Raw genomic sequence first — 17,979 nt, 5'->3', positions numbered from 1 at the left:
TGGCGGCCGGAAAAGCTTCGGTTCCCGGCGATTTGGTCGATGAGGCTCGCGAAGGAGGGGTCGATGAGGAAGCTAGGAAGGTTGTCGAGCTTTGGTTGCGGTGGATTTGAAATCCGTGGAGCGGATCTCGCGGATTCGGGTGGAGACGATGAGCTTGCTCAAACGCCGTCCATGGCGAACTCAGGGAGGAGAAGGAGAGGAACGCGAGGCGCATGAGGGAGCGAGGCAGGTGGCGAGCTCGGGGAGAGGGGCGTGGTCGACTTGGCGACGCTCGGCGGCCGGAAAATCGGGATCGCCCTCCACGACGGCCACGACACAGCGGTGGGGAGGCTTCGGGAGGCGTCGGCGCCATTACTGCGAACGTGCAGCACAGGGAGAAACAGAGAGAAGAGAGGGAGAGAGAATGACACGTGGGGGCCACGTGTAAGAAAATTTCTTTATTTTGAATCCAAATTTTTGGATTGTTACAGTACTAAACAGTAACTATTGTGAGATTTGTTCTAATTATGCGTCTCGCCTAGTCACACACGCCACGTGCACATCAGATTTCATATATTTGTCCTAATTATCCCGTAAATCAAAGGTTTTACCCATGCACGCCGCTATTGAATTTATTAGCCGGCCGTTGTTGCCTTTATTTGTAGAGTGCAGATGCACTTTTTCTCCAATTATATTGTGTGCAGCACAAAATCTGAACAACCACCTAACTTCTCCTTTGCAGTTATTTTTTGAAAAAAACAAACTTGAGGGAGCTAAGATTTTTTAGGAATAGCTCCATGTCATCCTAAATCATGTTCTCCACTAACAAGCCAAATTAATACGAGCGGAAGAATTTAGAGCTTTGTGCGCTACACTACTAGTGCACTCATATATCATTATTAGTTGCTCTACTCTTGAGCATGCCTGAAGTGAAATCACTGCAGGTACTTGGTAGTACTACAAGTCGGCTGATTTGTTCATCTAATAAGCAATGCTTTTAATCAAGCCTCGGCATTACTTCTAATCAGCAACATGCCGCTGCTGTACTGGTAGCTGTGGCACGCCGCTGTCCAACAGTCCAAGAGGACGCTGCTCTGAATGCCACGCTATTGTTGTCTCTGCATGTCCTCGAGATGCATGTCTGAACGTAGAGCACTGTCGCCACCGTGCAGTGACGAGCACTGGAACACTAGTACTGTGAGTCCCTCCATGGCACGTGTTTGGTGTTTCATATGTAGAGTTGCTACGGAACTGGGAAGGAAATAGAAAAATAAATATCTAAATATATTATTAAATATATATTCGTACGAATCTGATCCGCTTCCTTAGCTGGTATGCAGTCCAAACTATCGTATTGCAAGAGAAATTATGAAGACTATTTTCCTGCAAAGAAGTAATTGTTTCTCCGTACTCGCGCAAGATTGGTTTCAGACAGACTTCGGTAGATGTTGGAATTTTCTTTTATTTTTAACCTATTTTTAAATTTTATTTTAAAAATAACCCACCCGGATATATATTTGCAGATCTAACCCTTTTGGTCGCGCCGATCTGCGTGGAGTGACAAAAACACGCTGTCGCACCACATGTATTGGCGTGACAAGATGTGCCACGTTGGCACGCTTCGGAGCGCTCGGAAGGGGTCTGCCAGCTCATATTCCACGTGTCAACCTTGTCACGCCATTCCCACCGGCGTGACAGTACAGCCTTGTCACGCTACCCCCACTGGCGTGACAAGGTCTGACTTTAGAAAAATTATATCTTTTTCACACGAACTCGGATGGAGATGATTTTTATATAAAATTGTAGCTCTCAACGAGATCTACAACTTTGTAGTTTTAATTTTTTTTTCATTTGAAGTCATTAAGATGGTTAAATAATTGATTTAAACTTTTGACAGCATATTAAGCACTTTATCTCTATCGGATCATCTCTAACTTGACATGTTTATCATTGTTCTACAAATTAAGTTCTATATAATGTTTGATATATGAAATAATATGGACTAAATAATAATAGTTCGATAAGAGATACAATGAGAAATCAAACTATATCATCCTTGTGTATGAAATATAATGCAACACCTTAGATATTAATTATAGCTATAAGCTAGATCAAGTATTTTTTTGAATGATTAAGATCTTAAAATATGATAACAGTTTGAAAAAGGTACAAATGTGTAAGTTTTATACTAGTAATTAAGTGGTTTAGACGAAATGAGTACTTTGTTATTCTCCATCTTATGGCCTTTTTTTCACTGTATCTCCTTTGGTCAGCGCAACGTTTATCGATTGCACTGCTTGGTTTGGCTAGCCAAGATCATCGCTCAAGGTGTCTCCATAGTCCCACCACTCTAGATATATATTATATTAGTAAGCATGTGTTGTTATAGAAAAAAAGAGAGCCACCACGTTCGTCGAGAGGGTCTAAAAATTTATACATTAATCTAAAAAGGAGAAAGATTTACACCATTAAATTTTACGAAGAACTAATGATCTAAACTGACTCAAGAGGCCATATCATATACAATTGAAAAATATCTAATTTCATAATTAAAGAATTAAAAAAATTAGAATATAATTATAGAGTCCATGCCGAATACAAAAATTCGTCAGACTTTCCCACCCAATCAAGACTACGCCGTATGGCACGTCAGGTTGATCCTGATAGATGGAAGTAAAATGATGGGGCATGATGATGGGTCAAAACAACATAATATATGGATGCAAAAGAATGACACAATTATTGATTGTTTTATATGCTTATTTGTATATGGGCTTCCAACAACGTCAGGGACCGTAAGAAATCCGGCACAACGGTAGTAGAGAAGTCTCCATACAGGTGGTGGTGGCAAAACGGTTGTACATATGCACATGTAACTTCGAAGTTGATTTGTACAAAATAGATATAATGTATATGCACGTAATTTGATAGGCAATGTGAAAATATGTATAATAAGACTTAGTGATATATAGTGGTTGAAGAACAAACTCTAGGGGAACAAACAAAATAGCCTGCTACAACAAAGTATTTATAATAAAAAAACAAAATGAAACAAAACTAGCCACGCTATTAGTATGGACCAACTCATAAGTTAAACCTATACTTAATAATACCTAGAGTGTTGCATTATATTCCGTATTCAATGATGATATAGTTTGATTTCTCATTGTATCTCTTATCGAGCTATTATTATTTAGTCCATATTATTTCATATATATCAAATATTATATAGATAGAACCATGATAAATATGTCAGGTTAGAGATGATCCGATAGAGGTAAAATGCTTAATATGCTGTCAAAAGTTTAAATTAATTATTTAACCATCTTAATGACTTCAAATGAAAAAACTCAAAACTATAAAGTTGTAGACCTCGTTGAGAGCTATAATTTTTGTATAAAAATCATCTCCATCCGAGTTCGTATGAAAAAGACATGATTTTTCTAAAATCAGACCTTGTCACGCCAGCGGGGGTGGCGTGACAAGGCTGTACTGTCACGCCGGTGGGAGTGACGTGACAAGATTGACACGTGGAATATGATTTGGCAGACGCCTTCCGATCGCTCCGAAGCGTGCCAACGTGGCACATCTTGTCACGCCAATGCATGTGGCGCGACAGCGTGTTTTTGTCACGCCACGCAGACCGGTGCGACCAAAAGAGTTAGATCTGCAAATATATATCCAGGTGGATTATTTTTAAAATAAAATTGAAAAATAGGTTAAAAATAAAAAAAAATCTACATGTTGCCCCATTTATCGTTGGGTTAGTTGGATCCATGCCACTACAATTTCTTGAAGTTGGATTTCATGTTGAAATCCATGCCAACATAAAACCAAAATTCACGGAGTTGTGGTGGCATGAATCGAATTTTCCCAAAATCATTTACCGGGGTTGCTATGGTATCGTTGTCTTGCCACCCGTCGGCCGTCGCTGGACAAATCCGTGGGCTGTGACCACGCGGAATGCTGGCACCATCCATTTGTTTTGTTGCATACTCTCTCTCTCTCTCGTCAAATCGGTTTATTTGTTCCATCAATAGTTCTACATTATTTATTGTGATATTTGTTCTCAACAATTATTGGGCACATTTTTTTTCATGGTCAAAAGGATGAGCTTCCTACCTTCTGCCACTGTGCTTTTGAGAAAAAAAAGATTCTTATTACTTTATTAGGTTTAGCTTTATTTACAGTAGCATATCTCACTGAAGTGCGGGCCCAAAGGCCAAATTATGCGAGATGAATGACTGGTTTAGTGGCAAAAAAAAACTCCCCTATTTAGAAAACAAAATTCCGCTACAAATGAATTAGGTGCATAGCGGGCCCACTTAAGGGCACTTAGAGTATCTATATAGTGCCCCATTTCAACTCACATTGTACTTCGATCCGATCTATTCTGGTGTTTTGTTTTCATATGCGGAAGATATATAATGGATATAAATTAGGATGTGGAGGATAGACGATAAATATACATTTATATTTCTTATAAACATGAGGTCAATGTAATAAGATCAGTATGTATTCTATTGGGAGCAAAGTTGAACTGAAACAAAACCAAATCGAAAGCAAACTAAGATGTGAAACGACAAAAAAAATCCCAGTGAAGACTTGGTAGAATAAATGAGTAATAGATGAGGTCAAGCAACTAAACACACTCTTGAGTCTTAATGAATTGAAGTAGTGCTTTTTAAGGAATTTCGTAGTGTAAGCGACCATACATTGTTTGCTTATAGAAACGATGAAAAAAAAAATCTTAAAACCCTATTTGTGCACAAGTTTGAAGCTGACAAGTGAGCCCAGCCTCAAGTGTGTCAGCGTGATCTCCCGTGCCAACTGCCAGGTCATGTGCTCTCACCGAAAAGACAGTCGGTGCCAAACATGCACCCAACCACCCACTACACAACTCGCCTCCTGACATATGGGTCCCACTGTCCCGGGTCTGCCTGCAGGCCCCACACAGAGCAGCAAAAATCTGTTTATTAATTTCTTACTCTATTATGGTTATCGCCTGTACTTTTATTTTTGGTGAAATTTCCCCTTCCCTTTATGACTTTTCTCGCGTTTTTCTCAAGTCTACTTCCTCCTCGTCGTCTTCTCCCCACGGCGAGAGCGAGAGACAAACGCGCAGGAGGAGAGTGTGGAAGCAGCAGCTGAGCGCGGCCATGGCGGGCGGCGCCGGCGCGCGGGACCCGCTCGTCGCCTCCGAGATCCACGGCTTCCTCACCTTCGCAGGTCGACCCACCCCGCCCCCCAGCTCGAGCGCGGGTTTTGTGTTCACCGCTCGCCTCCTCGTCGCTTGTTGCTATTTTCTTTCGGTACTGTTTGGTGCTGGCGGTTCTGTAATTCCAGTGGGTTAAGCTTCTTTCCTTTTATGCGGTTCGATTGAGCTCCGGAGCTAGTTCCATCTGATGGCTGGCACTTTTGGGGTCCCGGGGATCTTCCAATTCCAAGTGTCGCCGCTGCTCACGTGCCTTCCCATTTCGGGCTGTATGGGTTTTGCTGTTGGGCGTTGGCGATGATTCGACCTGTTTCTCGGTCTTGTCCCTTGATTGGAATAGTAGTATTCGTGTGCTTCTGTCGGAAGATGATCGAATGCGTTATGGGCGTCTGGCTGTTCATTTTTATCAGTTCATCCATCACATTCTTCTTTTTGGTCCGTTTTCCCCAAATTTGGTCTGCTTAGTTAACATCTTCGCGATTAACTTAAGTTTGGGGATTTGGCAGCTCTCTTTGCTCAATGAAAATAAAAGTAACTTATGTTGCCTTCTTTCCAATCATGTCCTCTTCAAAGAAGTAAGCTTTGCGCTGCTGCTTGTACTAAATTTTTGCTTGTGTATGTTTCCATGGTGGCTGCTGAACAGACTTGAACTTTGACAAGCTGATGGCTGAGGCCGGAACACGCTGGTTCCGGCCGAATGAGATCTATGCAGTGCTGGCGAACCATGCCAGATTCAAGGTCCATGCACAGCCCATCGACAAGCCCGCAAGTATGTGTTCTGCATTCACCATGAAACCCTGACCTTGCTGCACCCTGCACCTGTGATTGTTTAGTTTCTGTAACTGAATTCATGGCAAATGTGAATAAGAGGGAACAGAACTGAAGTTTGTGTGCATGTGTGAATTACCTTGTACAATGGTTGTGTTTCTGAGGCTGAATAATTTGATTCGTTTGTGGAATAAATAGTTTATATCCCTCAGTTCAAGGCCACTTAGTTTATTGTTTAGAGAGGTAATGCTATGGCTGATCTAGTTCTAGTATTCACAAGAGATGAGATGAATGAATGCACGTTTTCCTTTCTGGAGGACGGGAGAGACCTACTTTATTGACTTCAATCAGTCTTTTCCATGTCTTAATTATTAAAAGTTTTCTTCCTTTCTGTTTGATAATCTTCTGCCTTCATGTTTAGCAGCTATGCATCTGATTTTTTCACATGTCTTTATGTGCTTTAGTTTCTACTCTTCAAACCATAGCTGGGATCATAACAGATCAAACATACATTGAAATATACATGTTTTTTTATGGTATTGATTGTCAATTACCAAGAGGGTTACGCCCCAATGAGTTTCTTATGGGTTTCATATCCATTAGAGTGGCTGTTTTTACACTGGTTCGCCAAACCTAACACAACCCTCCTTTACCCGGGCTTGGGACCGGCTATGTTGAGGCGACTCAAGAAAGTCTTCCAGTCAACACAGGCGGAGTTCTATAGGACAACGATTTGTCCGGTGATGTTATACGGTGCTTAATGTTGGCCTACAAAAAGGTGACATGTCCAGCAACTGAGTGTAGCAGAGATGCGGATGCTGCGGTGGTTTTGCGTGCACACAAGAAGGGATATAGTTCAAAACGAAGTTATTCGGGATAGGGTCGGGGTGGCACCAATTGAGGAGAAACTTACCCAACATCAGTTGAGATGCTTTGGACCCAACGGAGGCTTCCTGAGGCGTCGGTGCGTGGTGGGGTTCTAAAGCGGGTCGATAATGTAAAGAGGGGTAGAGGTAGACCTAAAGTGACTTGGGACGAGTCGGTTAAGAGAGACCTTAAGGAGTGGAATATCTCTAAAGAGGTAGTTTTGGATAGGAGCGCTTGTAGACTAGCCTACCCTAACTTGCTTGGGGCAAAAGGCTATGTTGTTGTTATTGTTGTTGTTGTTGTTGATTGTCAATTACTAAATTCAAGATTAACTTTGCTGGCTATGATCTTTTTTGGTGCTATGTCATTTGCTGTGAAAGGACTTTTACTTGTTCACATTGACATTGGTCTTTCATTTGCTTACTTGTTCCATGAGTTTGCAGATACTTGTCACTAAAACAAATTTTCACTTTCACTGTTACTTGTATTATCTTCTATAACAAGATGGTTTGCATGGGGGAATCATTTTGTCCTTTTGTGCTACTTGTATATATTTTTGCACCACTATTCCTATGCTTAGTTGTCCCTACATCCGTGTACATCTGATTGCACTACCTTTAGATAATGACTACATCTTTAAGTTCCACCATATTTCTATCAGAGAATTGGTCTGCTACTCCAAACCGCTGTAACTTTCTTTTAAATCAGGTGGTACTGTTGTTCTGTATGATCGTAAAGTTGTCCGAAACTTCCGTAAAGATGGCCATAATTGGAAGAAAAAGAAGGATGGCAAGACTGTCCAAGAAGCCCATGAAAAATTAAAGGTAGTTTGTGCAAATGACTGAAATTGGCTGGTTGCTTATTGTTGCATTGCATTATTCTGGTACCTCCCACCATTATTGGTAACTTGTCTTATTTTGTAGATTGGTAATGAAGAAAAGGTTCATGTTTATTATGCTCGAGGTGAGGAAGATCCAAATTTCTTTCGTAGATGCTACTGGCTGCTTGACAAGTAAGATTTCAACCCCAGCTTTCAAGATTATGTCTATACCACTGAGCCTCAGAACTGATTAGCTACCGGTGGAGCCTCCAGTAGAAAGGTAGCCCACCCGGGCTCAAATCTGGGTTCTCGCATGTTGCTTTGAGTACCTCCCTAAAGGGTTTGATGCTCCCCTCTCTTAAGACGAAGGCAGGGGGACCTATTCTGCCCGTGGTTGAGTTTTTTTTTTACCACTGAATCTTATTTATGTCCTGTATACGAGCAATCAGATTTATTTTTTTCTTACTCTCTTAAGCTGAAAAATAGTTTCATACTAGAGGTAGCATGCCGGAACGCGGACATCATGAATTATCTTTATGCAACATAATCGATATTTTAGTTTGATTCCTTTATGCTTCTTGTCCACTTGCAGACTTGAAACATCCGCAAGGACTATGTGGTAAATAAATTAAGTAAATTCAATATCATGAATTGGTAGAAAAAGGAAAAGGCTCGACATTGCTTACTTTGGCAAGCCAGAGCACAAAGTTATACATTAATCGGATAAATATCGGTACTGTTAGATGGATAATGTCTCGTAAGTCGTAATGTCTAGCCATCCAGCTAGTTCTTAAGAGTGCATGTTGTTGTCACATTATGTTCAGTTGAGTGGAATTGATCTGTTAGTAAGACAAGAGTTTTGTTGAAGGATTGCATAATATGAAGCTTATGGTGGCATGTATTTCCTTATATTATTCCACCACAACTATGACTTGAGTCTTTTGCATTCTCTGTATCAGATGCAAACTTGGGTACAGATGCCATGCCAGTTATCTTTGCTGACATTAATCTTGGCTGTTTCTTATTCAGAGAGTTGGAGCGCATAGTTCTTGTGCATTATCGTCAAACATCTGAGGTTTGGTTTGTTCCTTCTCTACCTATATCTTGTTTTTGTAATACACCAACACCTGCAACATCCTTTTAGTTCATTAAATCCACCATACTATATGTTGATACTGCATTTATTTGGTATTGTAGATCTTAATGTATTTTCTGAATCTTGGTCAAAGTTAAAGAAGTTTGACTTAGACAAACTGAAATGTCTTACATTCTGGAACGGAGGGAGTACATGTTTTATTATGTTCTGTCTGCTAATATATTTTATACTAAACAGGAAAATGCCATACCACCATCACATATAGAAGCTGAAGTTGCAGAAGTGCCTCCAATCAATGTTATTCATTACGCCTCTCCTCTAACATCAACAGATTCGGCCTCTGCTCGCACTGAGTTATCTTCTTGTGCTGCTGCTGCTGCACCAGAAGAAATTAACTCACATGGTGGCAGAGCGATTTCTTTTGGTGAGACATTCTTAGATCCCAAACGTTTCTTAATTATTGATTATACGTGTCCTTCTATGCCAGTTTCTACATCTATAACTTTTTTTTGAAAATTTTGAAATATGTAAATACAGTTTTCGATAACTAGACCTGCTTAGCGTTTAGTTTATGATACTTTCCTATGGATGCCACAATTTTTAAAGTCTGCTATTTTACGTCTTATCTTTATTTCCGAGAGGCATACTACTGTACCTGTTTTGGTGTTTTTGGTGATATTGCAGAAACAGACGATCATGATTCGAGCCTCGAATCATTTTGGGCAGATCTGTTGGAGTCATCTATGAAGAATGATACTTCTGTCCGTGGTGGGTTTTTTTTTTTTTGACATAACTGCAAAAATATTTTGGTGTAAACTGTTGTAAAGATTGTAATCCTGCTTATTACATAAAATAGGTGGATCTTTGACACCCAATCAGCAGACTAATTATGGGATGAGGGATTCTGGAAATAATATCTTGAATACCAATGCCACAAGTAATGTAAGTGAGCAAAGTCTGCCACCATAACCTAAGGTTTTTCAATTGCAGTTGTGCATGAATGAAAACTTGCATGGAGTTACTCTGCTTCCTCACATTGCCAAAAGCACTATAACTCTGACTCTTAATTTCTGCTTCTTCTATACTTTTTCCTACTAGTATTTTAAGTGAGACACAGTAATTAAAGATTTTTAAGTTGCAACATTTATAGTTGAAATCTTGCATGGAATTATTTCATTGCATTGCGAAATTCGCATAACTATGTCCCTTGTTTTGCTTCACCGTTTTAGCTTTCTTTACTTTTCTTAGTGCACTTCAATTGTGGCCCTTAATTTGCTCGAGAATGGTGTATTTATGCACTGGCGTGGGTTCATGATTGTTTGTTTTCTTGTATCGTTCTATGTCTGCCATGATGGATCAGATGCATCTCTGTTTTCTTTTTTGCAGGCTATCCTTTATTCACCAGCTAATGTAGTTTCAGAAGCTTATGCTGCCAATCCTGGCCTCAATCAAGTATCAGAGAGTTACTATGGAGCTCTGAAACACCAAGTGAACCAATCTCCATCCCTTTCAACATCAGATCTGGATTCTCAATCAAAGCCACATGCAAATTCTATTATGAAAACTCCAGTGGATAGTTACATGCCTAGTGATGTGCCTGCTAGGCAGAACAGTCTTGGTCTGTGGAAGTCCTTGGATGATGATATTACTTGTTTAGTGAATAATCCAAGCTCAGCCATACCCATCACTCGACCAGTGATCGATGAAAAGCCTTTTCACATCATTGAGATCTCCTCAGAGTGGGCTTATTGTACAGATGATACAAAGGTTTTTTTCCCCTTTCATCCCATACTGAGTTTTCATGCTTCCTTGCCCCCCCCCCCCCCCGCGTCAGTTGGTCAGTTTGCATGGAAAATGTTCTACTTCACCTTCATATGCTATGAACCACTCAAATGGTCGCTTTTTGTAACAACAACCAGTATCTTGTATCTCCTGGTTGGGTGGAGCGGGGGTTGAGGTGGGGTCTGCATACTTTAAAAGTCTTAGAGAGCAATTTACATGCATGCCTGTGTGAGTTTATCAGTTTTTAGATCTATATTTCACCACTATGCAAAAATGTTAATGTTAACTTAATTGTAGGTCCTCGTGGTTGGATACTTCCTTGACAACTACAAACATCTGGCTGGGGCCAATCTATACTGTGTTATTGGTGAGCAATGTGTTACTGCAGACATTGTCCAAACTGGAGTTTACCGTTTCATGGCTAGACCACATGTGCCTGGACGAGTGAATCTTTATTTGACTTTGGATGGGAAAACTCCAATTAGCGAGGTTTTGAGTTTTGAGTACCGTATAATGCCTGGCAGCTCAGATGATGATGAACCCAAAAGGTCGAAGCTTCAGATGCAGATGAGACTAGCTCGTTTATTGTTCTCTACAAGCCAGAAAAAGATACCGCCAAAGTTCCTTGTAGAGGGTAGCAGAGTTTCCAATCTCTTATCAGCATCGGCAGAGAAAGAATGGATGGATCTGTTCAAATACGTTATTGATTCTAAAGGCACTAACATTCCTGCTACTGAGAGCTTGCTTGAACTTGTGTTGCGGAATAAATTACAAGAGTGGCTTGTGGAAAAAATAATTGAAGGACATAAGTCAACAGACCGTGACGATCTAGGACAAGGACCTATACATCTGTGTTCTTTCTTGGGCTATACCTGGGCCATTCGATTATTTTCTTTGTCAGGATTCTCCTTGGATTTTCGCGATTCTTCTGGTTGGACAGCTCTGCACTGGGCCGCGTACTATGGGAGGTATCCTCTATTTTCTGATATTCCTGACGCCTTTACTTTCTCAGACTAACATGAACAGAAAAAAATGAAGAAAATATTGATTTTTGTATGAGTCCTTGCAACTGGGGTGTGTTTATCACATGCCTGCATGAAATAGAAAAAATGTGAAAAGATCATGTCTTGTATTGTATGAGTTCTTGCACTTTGGATGTTATATATTATAGAAGTCAAACATAGTCAATTAGTCAGAACTTACAAGAAACCATACCAGTTGGTAGGAATCATGGGCCAAACTTTAGTTTCAAAACCTGCTAAGTTAGGAATGTCTGAATTAAGTGGATCTCAAAAACTTTGTTTTCTATCAATGGACATCTGTTTGATCTTCATGGTGATTACTATTGGTAGTAGACAATATGTTATCTCAGGCACATTTTTGTTGGGATCAAATTATCTTTAGTTTTTCATAGTCATCTGGTGCTTACTTGTTTTTAATTATTCCTTTGCCAGGGAAAAAATGGTTGCCGCTCTTTTGTCTGCTGGAGCAAATCCGAGTTTGGTTACAGATCCTACTCATGATGACCCTGGTGGACACACTGCTGCTGATCTAGCTGCAAGACAAGGTTTTGATGGCTTAGCTGCATATCTTGCTGAGAAAGGGTTGACTGCTCATTTTGAAGCCATGTCACTATCCAAGGATAAGAGATCAACATCAAGGACACAGTCAATAAAACAAATTTCCAAGGAATTTGAAAACCTTACTGAACAAGAATTGTGCTTACGAGAATCTTTAGCAGCCTACCGTAATGCTGCTGATGCTGCCAACAATATCCAAGCTGCTCTTAGGGAACGAACTCTTAAGCTTCAAACAAAAGCAATTGAGTTGGCCAATCCTGAGATTGAAGCAGCTACGATAGTTGCTGCAATGAGGATTCAGCATGCATTCCGGAACTACAACAGAAAGAAAATGATGCGAGCTGCCGCACGAATACAAAGTCATTTCCGAACATGGCAGATGAGGAGGAACTTCATGAACATGCGAAGACAAGCTATAAAAATACAAGTAAAGCTTCTGTTATTATTGTGTGTTTTGGTTTGCTACTTTTCCTTTTTCCAGGGATTCATTTTGTTAATGTGTTGGCAAGCACCAGACGCTGCCATCTGAAAAAATTTACAACCTGTTATCCTGTATGTGTCTCATGTATCGTGTGATCTAATGACTCAAACATCTGCTCAGGCTGCATACCGAGGTCACCAAGTGAGAAGGCAGTACCGCAAGGTAATATGGTCCGTTGGAGTCGTGGAGAAAGCTATCTTGCGATGGAGGAAGAAGAGAAAAGGCCTGCGTGGCATTGCAACTGGAATGCCAGTAGCAATGTCTACAGATACAGAAGCAGCAAGCACTGCAGAGGAGGATTACTACCAGGTTGGCCGACAACAAGCTGAGGACAGGTTTAACAGATCAGTGGTACGTGTCCAAGCTCTGTTTCGTTCTCACCGGGCACAACAGGAGTACCGGAGGATGAAGGTTGCTCATGAGGAGGCCAAGGTAAGGAATTCACCCTTGCTGATACTGACCAACATCTGAAAATGCTTCATTCTATCGAAAAAGTTGGGTTCACAGGAACAAGTGCTTTCAACTATTGCTGTTGTTCTGCTGTATGAATATGTGCCTACTCTAGTTGTCATGAATAGTCAGATTCGCAAAATCCGAATCCCTATACAAGATTTCAACTGGGCAGTTGCTCATGGAATTAAAACACTAAGTAGATTTAATTTGTAGGCACTGCAATCGCTGTGTCTTACGTTTGTGCCTGCCATTGTATTTTGCAGGTGGAGTTCAGTCAACAGTAGTTAGGGCTGGCATACATTGTAGAGGTTGCTAGTTCTTCTAATTCTTGTATATTGGAAGGAACAGCCGTAGCTTGCTGATGCTGTACATTGTAGGACCATCTGATGCTTGTGGTCAGTCTGGCAAATTTATCTGCCGCTAGCCTTCTACTTTGGTGTGCATTTGGCTGGTTTTAGTTGGGCGGAATTGGCACTGTGCTTTGTAGGCCTGGTTTATGTGGATGCAAGTACAAAAAAGATTGTACAAGCTAATAATCAATTCCACCTGACTCTATATTCAGGTGAAATGCAAGCGAAATTTGCAATATGTTAGCTACCTTTTCCTCTCTTTTATTTGACGATATCTTCCCACGCCACGATCAATGCTAGCAAGAAAAGAACTAGCAAAATCGATGGAAGCAATTAATGGTTGAGAACAATAGCAAACGAATGCTCAGATTGTATGTTCTCATGATGATGAAAATCGAATTCGGATCAAGCAACTCTGAAGAAACGCACTGCCGCCGTGCTTTGACTTGGATGTCGGAGTCTCGGAGATCCCTTGGCGCCGAGCGCGGCCAGCACGGTTCAGAGACAAGCTACGCGACAAGGATTCGATGGATCATGGATGCATGAGGCGAAAGCTCAGTTTTTCTTTTGAAAGAGACGAACTCTGCTTCTTTTGAAAGCTTTATTTATTCTTGCTGACGAAATCTGGCTCGAGAGACCTTCATTTTTGGGCGTACGGGAAAATTGGGAACTGGATTAGGCTACTGTTGGAGCTGTTTTTTTCATATTAGTTTCCAGAATCGGATTTGGAAGCATGTATTGGGCATCTTAGTATTCTCAATATTTCCGTGCGTCCAAAAAACAAAGGTCAAGTGTGCCAGATTTCCGCAGCTCTAGTACGCTCCCAATAGCTGATCCCCGTTAAAATCGAAATCCTCCGGCACCGAGGATCGATGTCTGTGCGCGCACCAATTTTTAGATTGCTGCGCCAACAGATCACCAGGCCGCCGGACCCTTGTGGATATACTGTTGCCGTTGCGGGTCATCGAGTCCATGGTGGCGCCTGCTGTCGTCGTGTCTAGGACTGCGACTCCGTCCATCAGGGTGTCATTGGTGACCCTTAATGCCTCTCTAAATCTGTTTAGTACTAATTTTTCAAAATGATATATCAATTTGGAGAATTAGTACAAAATTTAAACTAAAAAGGGTTGGAGGTGCACCCGAGAGTTACCAATTTGCACCCTGTCCATCGAGTCAGCACTCCGTGCAGTTGTGGTGCCAGGACTCGATCATCCTGGAAACGGATTGCGCACGTATGGTGGAAGCTTTTCAAGGAGCTGAAGATCGGTCGTCTCACAGCTTCATCATCTCTGAGGCGAAGGAACACGTGCAGTTGCTTGGTAGTTGGCGTATAGCCAAGGTTAAAAGAGAGTGTAACTCAGTAGCACATGAGCTAGCACAATTAGCTCGAAGGAACGTTCATTCGGCAGTCTGGAGAGATCAAGCGCTTGTGTGCGTTCATGATCTTCTAAAAAACGATTGTATTCCTTTGATCTAATTAATAAAGCTCTCTTTAACCGCAAAAAAAAAGCACTCCGTGCAGTTAATGGCGCCGTTGCCTTGCAAGACTCCAAGCGATGGTTCCATACTTCCATCGGTAGTTCTCCCGCGAAAAAAAGAATCAAAGAGCTGGTCTCATGAATTGGCACAACTTTTATGTTTTTTACGACCAATTTTTAGGAACTGTTGGGTGAGAGGATCTTTTAATCTCCCAAATTTTTTTGGCAAGATCCTAAAATCAACCTTTTTGGACTCTAGGCATATTTCCCCAGCCAAAAGCAGATTGGAGACAACTCCATATAATAACCGTGAAAGAGAGCAAGTAAAAAAGATGTCATAAGCCGTTTCCGGTCTCCCGCAGAGACAGCAACCAATGCCCCCCATCCACCCCCTTGTACTATTGAAGTTTGTTATGAGCACTACCGCAAAAAAAAAAGTTTGTTATGAGCAAGCTGCCAAACAATGCAAATACTTTGATTTTCATAGGTAGTTTTGTTTTCCACACATATGCGTTCAGAGACACATGCACCCCTGTGTGTGATCATTCTATAAAGGGATTTAGTAGAGAAAGACTTGGTTTTGTCAAGAGCCCATTCAACCTTATCATCTTGAGGTGTAAGCTGAATGAACTGAAGTAAGTCCATCAGATTGCTACAATCGTATATCCACTTCTCTGGGCGACAAACTCTTGTACGTAACAGCTAGCTAAAGTGGCATCAGGTCTCGTATGAATGGACGAAAGCTCAGTTTGTTCGGTCGTCGGGAGGGAGGGAACGACAGCGCGAGAGCGAGAGAGAGAGGAGGGAGGAGAGAGAGAAGGTAAGCACCATTATTTATTTCCGGCCATGACATTGTAAACTGGGAGTGATAATTTCTTTGGCGAAGGGTGGAGATTATTATATTAAATACACACACCATATTTTTCCTTCAAAAAAAATACCCCATCTATATATCTTATATAAGTGCAACCCACTAAAAGTCATTAATAGCTATTTCTCTCACTTGTGGTGAAGCCACATCGTTTTTTTATTTCAACCATTGGATCTGAATGAAAACTCATATCTTGGCCTTCCGCAACCCACTAAAATTTCTTACATTTTTACTTGGTTTTATATTGCCATATGAATAATTTTTATGACAGAATTAGCAACAAAATATTAACAAAATAATGTAAGTGCTGACATCCCTCATTCATTTTTGTCACACCCATTCCTAAGATCCTATTATACTACAGTAATACAGATCACGATGGTGGAGAATCCATAACCAATTCAAAATATCTACATTGGTCCAATGAAACATAGGTACTAATAAAACTATTAAACAAAATATATTCTTTCCGATTATCAACTTTTCACACAATTGCGTTGCTCACACTTAATTTTTTTTAAAAAAATATAGAAACTTCACTTATCCAAGAGAGTCCATACAAAGTCCAATCTATTGCTTCACAAAATGATGCGGATATTTCCATTTCCTCCCGAAATAAAATTTACGCATCCTTATCATAACTATTATGATTCTTCTTTTTATCAGTTTATGCAACTAGAACTTCTTATACGTACATCGACTTCCGTATTTAAGCATTTCTTATATATAAACATGCCATATATCTGCAATGTTAAAATTGGCTACAACTTCATAACTCTATCTTTTCAACACACTCAACTTCAATATTTTTTCCCTGAAATCCCGCAGCAACGCACGGAGTATTCAACTAGTATTACGGACAATAACATCCTGAAGTACTAGAACGAAAACACAAATACGTAACCTGCAGGGCCGTCGCCTTCAACTTGATCCCTCTTGGCCCAGCGCAGCTCGCTGGAATCGAAGCACCAGGGCCCGATGACCCAGGAGACCACCGAGGCAAGGGACCAGCTTCTCTTCCCAAGCTAGCAGAACGATCCCAAACATTGGAAAGCCGCAATATATGTGTGCAGACGAGCACAGCCCACACATCTCCACCAGCTGGGGAACTCCGGCACACGCAAGAGACAGTGAACGACCATCAGCAACCGTACGTCTCCACCAGCTGGGGAAGAAATCCAATCTAGAACCACACGCCACGAATAAGCAGTGGTGGCCCAGAAGAAAATCTGTCGCGCCAATAGATCGAGCTAGCAATCCGGAATGGATAAAACCCAAAGAGGGGACTGGAATCTCCAACCCAAACGCTAAGCCTAGGCAGAAATAGACAAACCTCACCGAGAGGTCGCCGGAGATGACACGGGCAGGGACGGAGCCAGAGCTTAGATGGGGGGGTCTCTTTTTCTGTTCTTCTTCCTCTCTTCTCCATCTTCCTCCTCTTCACTATGTCAAAATATCTTGGGGGGCTTATGGGGGCTCCAATGGACAACATGGGGGTATGGGGGCTGGAGCCCCCCCCCACCGAAGACCAGGGTTAACATATCCGACCGCTAACCGGTAACCGCCGGGCTCCGATTCCGGTATACCGGTCCGGTTTGACCGGTTACCGGTCGGAACCGGTGGAATTCAAATTTGAATTCAAACTTCGCCGTTCAACCGGTTCCGACCGGTATACCGGTCGGTTAGACCGGTATACCGACCGGTTTGTCCGGTATACCGGCCGGTTTGGCTGGTAACCGGTCGGTTTGACTGGTAACCGGTCAAATTCAAATTTTTTTTCTTTTTTGGTTTAAATTCAAATGCCCACAAAGTATACTAAATAAATATTTGTATAACATATTTTAGTCTAAATGAACCCTCCAACCCTCTTTTGTACTACTTTTACATTGTATTTGTATACTTTTGTATGCACGCTTTTTTTTGTTTAACTTCAAATCCCCGCAAACTATACTAAATGAACGAATTTTTGAGAAAATTTGACACCAATAGATTCGTCGCACCTTGAAGTATTTTTAGGAATTTTTTGGGAATTTTTCATTTTTTTGAATTTAAATTTAAATTTTGAATTTGGACTGGTTTCATACCGGACCAAACCGGAACCGGTCCGGTTACCGACAGTTTGGGGAACCCTGCCCAAGACACACAAATACCGATAAACCGAAACAGAAGCTGCATAGACGTGTGCACCAAACAGTGATACCCAGCTGCAAACGGTGGACGGGAGACCGATGCCGCCGCT

The 17,979-nt window shown here is 41.3% G+C and overlaps 1 protein-coding gene and 1 long non-coding RNA gene across 2 annotated transcripts; one reads left to right on the top strand and one right to left on the bottom strand.

Annotated features, from left to right (window-relative positions):
• The first annotated feature begins 5,007 nt into the window (after positions 1-5,007).
• On the top strand, positions 5,008-13,627 carry LOC120658275 (calmodulin-binding transcription activator CBT-like). Its single transcript, XM_039936515.1, has 13 exons — positions 5,008-5,208; positions 5,838-5,963; positions 7,538-7,653; positions 7,753-7,841; positions 8,679-8,724; positions 8,983-9,169; positions 9,430-9,513; positions 9,602-9,687; positions 10,132-10,512; positions 10,825-11,495; positions 11,982-12,534; positions 12,709-13,020; positions 13,305-13,627. The coding sequence occupies exons 1-13, from the start codon at positions 5,139-5,141 to the stop codon at positions 13,323-13,325; spliced, it is 2,742 nt and encodes a 913-aa protein (XP_039792449.1). The 5' UTR covers positions 5,008-5,138; the 3' UTR covers positions 13,326-13,627.
• Positions 13,628-13,665: 38 nt separating this feature from the next.
• Positions 13,666-17,229, bottom strand: LOC120658487. The gene is made up of 3 exons (XR_005668700.1): positions 16,645-17,229; positions 14,542-14,680; positions 13,666-14,457 (listed from the first exon to the last, which is right to left on the bottom strand). It is a non-coding gene; the product is annotated as an uncharacterized LOC120658487 (long non-coding RNA).
• Positions 17,230-17,979: the final 750 nt, after the last annotated feature.

This window comes from Panicum virgatum, chromosome 2N (genome assembly GCF_016808335.1).
Source record: "Panicum virgatum strain AP13 chromosome 2N, P.virgatum_v5, whole genome shotgun sequence".
In the NCBI taxonomy this organism is placed as follows: Eukaryota; Viridiplantae; Streptophyta; class Magnoliopsida; order Poales; family Poaceae; genus Panicum; species Panicum virgatum.
The sequence above is the reverse complement of the archived record's forward strand: the minus strand, read 5'-3'. Positions and strand labels throughout refer to the sequence as shown.

Excerpts from the sequence above, each read along its gene's own strand:
- LOC120658275 (XM_039936515.1), top strand. The coding sequence starts at position 5,139 with ATGGCGGGCGGCGCCGGCGCGCGGGACCCGCTCGTCGCCTCCGAGATC. Across the intron at positions 9,170-9,429 it reads TGGCAGAGCGATTTCTTTTG|AAACAGACGATCATGATTCG; the intron begins GTGAGACATTCT and ends GTGATATTGCAG. Across the intron at positions 13,021-13,304 it reads TTGCTCATGAGGAGGCCAAG|GTGGAGTTCAGTCAACAGTA; the intron begins GTAAGGAATTCA and ends TGTATTTTGCAG.